Raw genomic sequence first — 10168 nt, forward strand, 5'->3', positions numbered from 1 at the left:
TCAGGGCTGTTTTATCAAATCATGGAAATCATCTAATGTGAAATCATTGCTGCTCTTGGCTATTTCCTGAGAACCATAAAAATACCATAAATCTTCGAAATGACTAGCAATAGAATTACACACAGCACGTGCTATCTGTAATTTGTAAAATATCGTTCCCCAAATTCCTACCATTTTGACTTCCTCATTAGACCTAATATCCAAAATTGAGACTGCTTCTTCTCGATCCCAGGACTCAAATAACCCTGAAAGATCCCCATGAGGTAAAGGAAATTTATCAATCCTTCTACAGACTTCCCCAGTAACCCTTTTAGTAATAATATGCTCGTCTTCTATTGCATTCCTGAAAATTCAGAATGAATTCACTTTTTAGTCTAACAAAAGACTATGATATATTATTTCTTATCCTTAATATAAAAACTAGCTGACTAATTTGAGTAGATTAAGTAAGTTTGTTAAGTTTGTTATTTATCATAAATAGTGTTATTTTTTCTAAAATACTCTTACTAATCATATGTATTAATAGAATTATCATTTAATAAAATCTTTAACATGTGCAATATACTACAAGGACTACTTTAAAAAAAAAAGATAAATATAAAAGTCAAAGTGGATTGAGGTTTTATATTTATAATTAAAATAAAAATTAAATTAGTTCTTATATTAAGGACAGTAGGCAGTGCTACTTGTAGAAATTTACCAGCGGCAGGGAAGCATCTTTATCAATATACATACTACATGCATACATATATTATTCCACATGTAAAGTAGAATAATGCTTATTAGAATTAGTTAAAATCAAAATCTATATTTTATACATAATATCAAATTTTGAATAAGTCATATTCGTAAGTTATAAAAGAGATATGGGAGTAACAAATAGAGGAGTGCTGAAAAAGAAGAATGATTAAGAGAAAGGGTGAGGATATACTTGGGAATGAAATAGCAATTGCGTCTTGAGTCAGCTGCTTCAGCCAAAGCCAACCTCCATTTTTGCATACGTTGTTTGTCGTGTTTGAATATCTTCTCAAGCCTTGCAAATACTTGGCCGCAACTCCCTGTTTGATGTTGCAGCTCTAATGGCTGCATGTCATATAATATTAGATAAACGAATCGATATTCTATTCTGCAGCACTCAAGAATGGTTGCAAGACTATCCAAACAATATGTTGAGGATGCATAGTTTTTGAAGATAACAACGATAGCTTTCATTTCTTCCTTATCAGACATGAGAGATTCATCGTTAACAAAGGCATGGATTCCTCTTTTGCGCATGGAGTTGTAGAGATGACTAACAAAACTTGAACAATCATAATCACCGCTATGACTTAAAAAACATCATAAGTCCATCTGAATGGATATAACGCTCGCTTTGCCTTGAGACTGGCCACACTTGGAGCTAGATCTTAACAAGTACATCAGAACGTTATCACTTGAAGTTAAAAATTTTGGTTTACAGTCATTAGTTATAAACTAGTCAACTTGCATAAATGATAAAACAGACAGAAAATTCAAATCATATTTTTAAGGGAAATTGATCTCAAAGTATAAATAAAATAGAGAACGACAAGACAGGCTAAAGAAATATGTCAATCTAGCACAGTTTGGGCCAAGACTCTAAGCATAAAGCCAATTGCAAAATTGATATTGTCTCAACACTCTCAACACTGTCAATTTGACAAACAGGAGTTTTGTTCAAAGGAAAGGGTTAGTTCTTAACAAAGTGACAAATCAAGGTTTGAATATATACTATGAGATGTTTTCATATTTAGTATCCATCACTATCTCAAACAAGATTGTATCCAACAAAAGGATACCTGTGCATAACCAAAAAAAAAAAATACAAAATTGAATTTTTGAAATTTTGAAATGAAATCAAATTTGTGAAGACCATCAGACAAAATGCACACTCTAACCATGATCATACTTTATTTTGCATCTTTTGATTACTTATTTCTTTACTTTTGAAACGATCAAATATTTATTGACTTCGTTAATTTATATTTTGGCTTCTTATTTTTATTCACTATTTTTTAATTTTGTTTTTTTATATGAAATAAGTGTTTGCTACATTGCGTCATAATTTTTTAATCATTACTATTTAAAATAGTCAGTATACTATATTTGTTTACCTTAATAAGTGCATTAGCCAGACTAGTTAATATTTTTATAAGAAATTACTTTTAAAAAAAAGAATTGAATGTAGAGATTGCAAATAGAAATATTTATTTGTTCATCCATGCTCATCTTCTAAAAACACATCGAATAGAAATATTGAGCATAGAGTTGATTAAAGTTAGTTATTCCAATAATTCCTCACTGGAGTTGAAATCTTGCTCCAAGTCATTATTGCAGTTGTAGAAGTTATGGTATTTTCGCTTGGGGTAATCAGGCTTCGTGAACCGAATATTCTCCATGCCATTTTCTTGCTTGCATACGTGAAATCCAATACACTGGATCTCTACACCATTCTTGTGTGTTCCAATTTCTTGCTGGACAGAAACTCTAAAAAGAACACACACCACAATTGCAGGGAACTGTTTTTAGACCCAGAAGCACACTGAATTTCCCTTGCTATGGTAATCAAACCATTTCGGGATGCTTTCTCCTGGCAAAGAAAAATTAGTGGAACTTGTTTAAATTCTGACACTAAGTTATTTTCAAATAAAAGTTTAACTAATTGTCTGATGATTTATCTTGGTGGACTTGTATTTGTAACCTTCCCTTTTGAACCAATTTCTAATCTTTTTTCTTCATGTTATTTTCATGTTTTGCCTTGTTCAAATTATGGTTGTAGCTTTAGCTAAAGAATTTTATTTTTTAAAGGGAAAAACCAAGGTAAACTTCAAAAATGAAAAATATATATTATTATGATTATGATTATCATCATTATTATTATTATAAAGGCCCAAAAAAATTGGGTTTACAGGCCAGTTTAAAAGCCTGAATTGTTAAGATTGAGCTTAGTTTAATGAGACTTTCTGTACGTTCGGTTTATTGGGCCAAACTCAAATAGGCCCTGGATTACGGGTTATAGATTTAAGTGCCTTTTCAGAAGAGCATGAAAGCAAGCATACAAAAACTCACAGATAAGAGGAAGAAGACCCTGGAGAATTGAACATATATACACGGTCATGCCTTGGTGTCCAAGAAATTGGAAAACTGCGAAAGAAGAAAAAGAAGTTATGGAAGAACTCACAAGAGTACAGATCATCACATGAATGGGCATCATGATAATTGAGTATAATGTTCCATTATTGCCTCTTTCGACATGCTCATGTATATACATTGCGTCCAAATTTATCACACTGCTGTAATAACTTCTGTTCATAGAACATTATAATAACTTATCGAAGTTCATGTTGGAATATATAACTCACTTCAAAGCAAGGTATATAATGGATGAAAAAGAATCAACTAAACGTATATTTGTTGCTATAATGAAAAGTTACAAACTTAGAAAGGGGAATTATCCTCATATATGACATGAACTAAAGCATTCATATATTGGAAAATGGCAGCAAAAACATTCCAAATATATAAAACTAGTATATTTGTATTGCCTATACAAATGTATTGCTAACAACGTGACATCAGATATTTTTGTGTTGGGTAATTTTGGTGCTTCAATCAGTTGAAATACAGAACAGTACAACGTATGCCTAGGAATGGAGGTCGATAGTTCTAACTTCTTGCCATTATAAGTAAGTATATTTCTATCAATTGTAATTTTAAAGTTGCTACAAATGTGACAAATTTGCATGGGACAAAACTAAGAAAAACAAATATAGCCAAGTTATATGTGTTATCAAAACCACGTGGTGCAGCAGAGCTTATATATACTATGTTAGAGAATGTCAGTGGCAGACATGAAAAGAAATAGGAAGGACAAAAAATTACCTCGGAAACTCATGGTGCTCGTGGCTGACCCAAGTGAATTGCCAGATTCTGTTAAATTTGAATCCCAATTCATATCCTCCATAGTTTGTTATTTCCCCTCTGAAAGATCCACTAGTAAAAGTATTGGATACCAATCGACCCTCACCATATGAAGCGCTCCGTAATGTTACAAGCATGGCGCTTCTTTCCCTCAGCTTCTGTCTCTGAGCTGTCAGTGTCTTCTTTCTTTCTCTTACCTCGTTCTTCCTTTCTCTGTAGCTCTCATTGGCCGGTGACCTGCATCATAAATTTCTTGGATACCAAGACTTATTAACAACTGCCTATCCCTTGTGGTGAAAATGATCCTGCTTCCTTTACCAAACCGATCACATTCTCTAATTGCTCGTAGCCTACCCAATTCTTTAACTTCTTCTTCAATAATTACGAGAATCTTCTTCTGTGGGAACCAGGGTTGTTTTATCAAATCACAGAAACCATCCAATGTGAAAACAATGCTCTTCCTGGCGATTTCCCAGAACGAGAAAAATACCAAAAATCTTCAAAATGACGAGCAATAAAATGACTCACAGGACGTGTCATTAGTGAGAAGTCACGTGTTTCCCAAATTCCTACCATTTTGACTTCCTCATTAGGCCCAACATCCAGAAGTGAGATTACTTCTTGACATTCCCTGCCACACCGTTTTGAGGGGGGGGGGGGGAAAAATCCGCTAGTCCTACTGAGGTTGAAAATGACGTCTTCAATAATATGGTCGTCTTCTTTAGCGTTACTGACAAATTTAGAAGAAATTCACTTTTTAGTCAAACAAAAAATTACGATATGCTATTTTTAGAAATAAAGCCATGCTCCCCCCCCCAAAACATATTTCTCCCAATAAAAATTAATAGCATTCTTACATAAAGAATTAAAAATTGAAATGCGGTAAAATTATTACAAAAATTTTAAAATAATATTAAATTCAGTCACATATATTAAAAAAATTACTAAGTCATTCTAGTGATGAATAAATTTGTAATACAGACATGTACAGTTATTAATTAAAATAATTACATAAATCAAACATGTTCCCTTTTTTTGTCCTTTTTTTTCTTTTGGTGCCGAGCCTTTTGATCATTGAAAGAATTCAATTATACTCTCTCCGGTTCTTAATATAAGACCTATTAACTAATTTCATTATATTAAGAAAGTTAGGTAAGTTAGTTAATTTAAAAAATATGACATATTTTTCCTAAAACACCATAATTATCTTCTTTAATATCCTTCTTCTTTTTTATACTTGATTATGATTGAGAAGTATCCATAGGGATAATTTAGAAAAAATAGATAAATAAGAGAATAGATCTTATATTTAGGATCAAAATAACTTAACAATTAGATCTTATATTAAGAACCGGAAGAGTATATGCATATGGCCATTGTTCAATTACTGTGCCTAAACTTTTCAAAATTTTAAAAAATAGTTTTGCACGTTTTTGGAATAAATATTCAAAATTATTATAAATTCAAAAAATTAAAAAGGGGTCTTATGAGCTTCATTTTCTTATTTTCCCCTTAATGCAAGTATGATCTCCATTTCCATTTGGACATCTGGTTTGATTTGTGCAACACAAGATATACAATACTTATTATATTATTAATATGAATTTGCAATTCAATTTATTAATTTTTATTCAAATACATGAAAAATACTTTTCATTTACAAAATTATGCTTTTATCTTTTTTCATTCTACTCATCATGGGAGAACCAGGAAAAATATATCTCATGTTAACCGGTAGTAGCAAAGCATTTTTATCAATATATTATTCCCATGTAAAGTAGAATAATGTATATTAGAGTTATATTGATATAAAATCAAAAACTATATTTAATATGCAACTAATATCAAAATTTCAATAACTCATATTCATAAATTATATATGATACTACATTCGGTTCTTAATATAAGAATTAGTTTAAGTTTCAAATGGTTCTAAATATATATCTCAATCCATTTTGTCTCTCATATTTATTCATTTTTTTTAAAGTAGTCTTTGTAGTAGTCGCACATATCAAATATTTTTATCAAATGACAATTGATTAGCAAGGGTATTTTCGAAAGATAACACCTATTTATTACAAATAACTAACTGAACTAATTTTCTTAATTTACTCAAATTAATCAATTAGCTCTTATGTTAAGAATAGGAAGTAGTATGTCTTATTTAAAGTTTTTGTTTAATGAACCATTTGAGATATGGGAGTATTAATAGCTAAAGTAATGTCCAAAAATAAGAATAATTAAGAAAAAGGGTAAGGACATACCTGGTAATGCTTCTCAGGTTAGCTGCTTTAGACAAAGCCAGCCTCCATTTCTGCACTAGTTGTTTGTTGTGTTTGTATATCTTCTCAAGCCTTGCAAATACTTTTCCGTAACTCCCTGTTTGATCTCGCAACTCTAATGGCTCCACGCCATAAAAAATTGGATAAACGAATCGGCATTCTATGCTAAAGCACTCAAGAATGGTGGCAAGACTATCCAAACAAGATGTTGAGGATGCATAGTTTTTGGAGATAACTATGACAGTGGTCTTGGATTCTTGTATTGCTTTCAATTCTTCCTCACTTGTCTTGAGAAATTATTGTCAATGAAGGTATGGATTCTCCTTCCGCATAGGCGATTGTAGAGATGGCTAACAAAACTTGAACATTCATCATTGTCACCTCTATAACTCAAAACACATCATAATTCCATGTGGATGGTAATACCGCTCGCTCTGCGTTCACATCTTCATTTTGTGAAACCTGGGCCTTGAGATTGGCGACACCTGGAGCTAGGTCTAAGCAAGTACATTGAAATATTATCATCTCAAGTTAAAAATGTCTATTTACATTTGTATTAGTTATGCAATAGTCAACTTGCACAAGTGATAAAACAAATAAGCTTCAAATCACCATATTTTTAAGGAAATTGATCTAAAATTTCTTGTAATTTCTCTTTTTTAATTAGATCCTATCTGTTTCTATCGTCAACTCCTTCAATCCCCATCTTTGTTTCACCTAGTTTGTTGGATTTGTTGTTATTGCTAGTAATCAAGCAATGTTTTGACATGAGAAAGATATTAAAGTAGGTAACACAGAACAAAAGGAGAAACCCAACCTTGGTAAGGCATGTTGTCTTCAAGTTCTTCCCGGTGTTGTGGATGTTGTAATCTTTCCCAGGAGTTACTATCAATGTATGTTGTCCTAGGATCCATAAATCGGATGGTTGTTGAGTTTTTTTGTTGCTTATAAACATGAAGGGCTAAGTGAAATTGATCCCTTCCCTTTTTCATTTCTTGGACATTGCTCTTGATGGAAACCTTCACATGATTCCATTTATTTCCATGTGGCAGTTCAGCCTTGGGAATCATACTTTGCAGATCGCATATACATAAATGACCCATCTTCATCGTTGATAACAGAAGCCACTCAGAAGAAACGTCTAGCTTGACATTATTGACGTGCACCAAGAATGAACAATTGAAGAGAAAATCCTGATCTTGTTTAACAAGAATCCATAGAAAAATTGTTGGAAACACATCACGAACCCAAAAGGACACACAGCTTCCCCTACTATAACTATCAACATTTTCTGGGAATTTACCTCCAGGAAAGATAAAGTTTGTTTTCCCAGGTTGCAAGTTGAGTACCTATCAATTGCATTTTAAGGGGGAAAAAAACTAATAAATAAAATGTAGGGAGATGATTATATACACATAGAGGGAGGGATAGAAGAAGAGAGACCTGATACAATACTCTGCTTTCAGATGTTTTTGTCAATGACATGCAGCATATGGCACTGAATTTTTCCAAGTTTGGTGGCATCTCCTCAATATGTTGAAGTCGGTTGCAATGATCCAGTGAAAGATATTTCAAATGGTGACATTCCTTGACGCATGCTGGAAGGGTTGTAACACGACTACTGAAGCTTAGATCTAAATGTATCATATTAGTGAAGTGAGAGAGGCAAAGAGCAAGAGAGTCATCTGATAAATTGCATTTTGAGAAGCAAAAACGTTCTAGTTTCAAAGACAGTGCATAGCAATCCAAGTTTCCTTTCTTGTCCTTCCTCATACATCTTTATATGAGATAGTACTTTAGAAGAAGCTGCATTTAGTTCCCAAAGATTTGGCAGCAAACAAATGGTGGTTGGTAGCTGCTCAAGATAAGGACATTCCTCTATGTTTAAGGTTTCAAGTCCAATGAGATTACAATTGAAGATGGCAACACAATAATGGCTGTTCTACCCAAGTGAAGATTTCGCATATATTTCATCTCAATCAATATCTCTGGGAACTATAGAGACTTGAACAACCATAGAGGTTGAGATTCTCAAGAGATACCAGTCTAAGGTCTGGAAGCAAAATCTCCAAGCTATTGCATCGCATGGCACTCAATTCTTTCAATTTATTCAAACACCCAACTGAATGATGGATTTCGACTAAATTTGTGCAATCATCAAGCCACAATTCTCTTAAATTAGAAACTCCAGATAAATCTGGAATTTGTTGTAGAAATTTGCAATTTCTAAAATTCATGCGGCTTAAAGTGTGGAACTTCTGCAAAAACAAAAATAAATTCTCAGAAAGTTAGACACATAAACCATGAAAAATATGGCAAGTGTTAGATATACATACATACGTACCTTTGTAAATGGCTGGAGTGTATCAAAACAACTATCTGACAAGTCAAGACAAATAAGTTCTGTTGAACAAATATTATGCGGCAAAAATTTGAAAGGATACCCCTTCCATTTCAACCACTTTAAACTCTTCGGGAGATGTGTGGGGCATTTTGAAATAAAGCTTGTACTTTTTATCACAAGGATTTTGAGATTTGTCATCCTCATGAATGCCTTTCCACTCCATTGCATTTGTACTTCATTATCTTCAGAAAAGTCTTCAGGTAGGTCTAGAAATATGACTCCCACTTTATTGGTTCCCTGTCAAAATGAATACACACATAAATTTTAGAACTTAGACATGCAAAAATCATAACGTAATTTTAAAGAATAAAAAAAAGAATTCATATATCAGTGATCTTACTGTGTTTTCGATTTAAAACATGGAGAATATCTTGGTAGAACCATAACCTACTTCGTTTACCAGGTTCATTTGGTGATTCTTGTCGAACAATTTCTTTACCCATATCTTCAATCACGTCATGCATTAACACCTGATCTCCTTCAATCCTTATGAGGATTTATTGACCAAACATTAATAACATTATCTAGTGGATTCCATATAAACATAACAACATGCCCTTAACTTCTCCTAATTCCTCACCTTTGGAAAAACAAGCCAAGTGTAGGAAAATTTCTTTCTCAAATTCTCCTAAAGCATCATAGCTTAATCTAAGGACTTCCAAGACTTCTCCTTGTGGAATTCTTTTAAATTGATCCAATGCAGAGTGCCATTCATTGACTCCTCTACCGCATAAGTGAGAACCAGTCACTTTTAGGACTAATGGAAATCCACAACAATAACGTATTGCACGCTTAGAAGCCTCCATGAAATCAGACTCCACATTCTCCTTTTTAAAGGCATGCCAACAAAGCAATTGAAGAGATTCCTCATCATGTAATTCCCTAACATTATAAATGCTCTTAACATGAGAACTTGCTAACAACTGTTTATTTCTAGTTGTTATGACAATTCTACTTCCAAGACCAAACCAATCACAACTTCCAGCTAGAGCTTCTAGCTGTTTCAATTCATCAACATCATCAATGATCAAAAGAATTTTCTTGTGGCCAAGCCTATGTTTTTTACTGGTATTCCTTCATGCAATCACCCAATTTGAGATCTTTCTCCTTGACTAATTTACAAAGCAATGTCTCTTGAAGATGTGCCAAACCATTTGGCATTCTAGACACAGACTTTCCTCACATTAGGAGAAAACATAAGCCTTCAAAATGATCAGCAATCAAATTATATAAGGCTCTTGCAATCGTTGATTTACCTATCCCACCAGGTCCCACAATTCCAACCATTTTATTTTTCTTAGTAGACCAAAGATCTAAATGTGAGACCACTTCTTTCACCGAGACACAAGTCCAACAGGGTATTGAGTAACGTGTAAATGATTATGAATACGATTAATCCTCGCTGATACTTCATTGGTGATCTTTGTGAATCCTGAACAATCAGAGAAAAGTTCACGATTAAACTAAATTATATGACGTGCCAAAGCTAACTTTGTTCGTCTTCTATTCATCCTTATAAAGGTCCCATTCCTTATCCAAGCAA

The 10168-nt window shown here is 33.0% G+C and overlaps 2 protein-coding genes across 2 annotated transcripts; both read right to left on the reverse strand.

Moving 5' to 3' along the window:
* On the reverse strand, positions 1–1275 carry LOC114760494 (TMV resistance protein N-like). The gene is made up of 3 exons (XM_028949748.1): positions 932–1275; positions 172–343; positions 1–66 (listed from the first exon to the last, which is right to left on the reverse strand). Exons 1-3 carry the CDS (start codon positions 1273–1275, stop codon positions 1–3), a joined length of 582 nt encoding a protein of 193 aa, XP_028805581.1.
* Positions 1276–2282: 1007 nt separating this feature from the next.
* LOC114760495 (uncharacterized) lies at positions 2283–7994 on the reverse strand. The gene is made up of 6 exons (XM_028949749.1): positions 7665–7994; positions 7039–7570; positions 6619–6718; positions 6204–6413; positions 3088–3162; positions 2283–2608 (listed from the first exon to the last, which is right to left on the reverse strand). Exons 1-6 carry the CDS (start codon positions 7992–7994, stop codon positions 2584–2586), a joined length of 1272 nt encoding a protein of 423 aa, XP_028805582.1. The 3' UTR covers positions 2283–2583.
* Positions 7995–10168: the final 2174 nt, after the last annotated feature.

This window comes from Neltuma alba, unplaced genomic scaffold (assembly GCF_004799145.2).
Source record: "Neltuma alba isolate B1F8T4 unplaced genomic scaffold, ASM479914v2 tig00010982_pilon, whole genome shotgun sequence".
NCBI classification, from domain to species: domain Eukaryota; kingdom Viridiplantae; phylum Streptophyta; class Magnoliopsida; order Fabales; family Fabaceae; genus Neltuma; species Neltuma alba.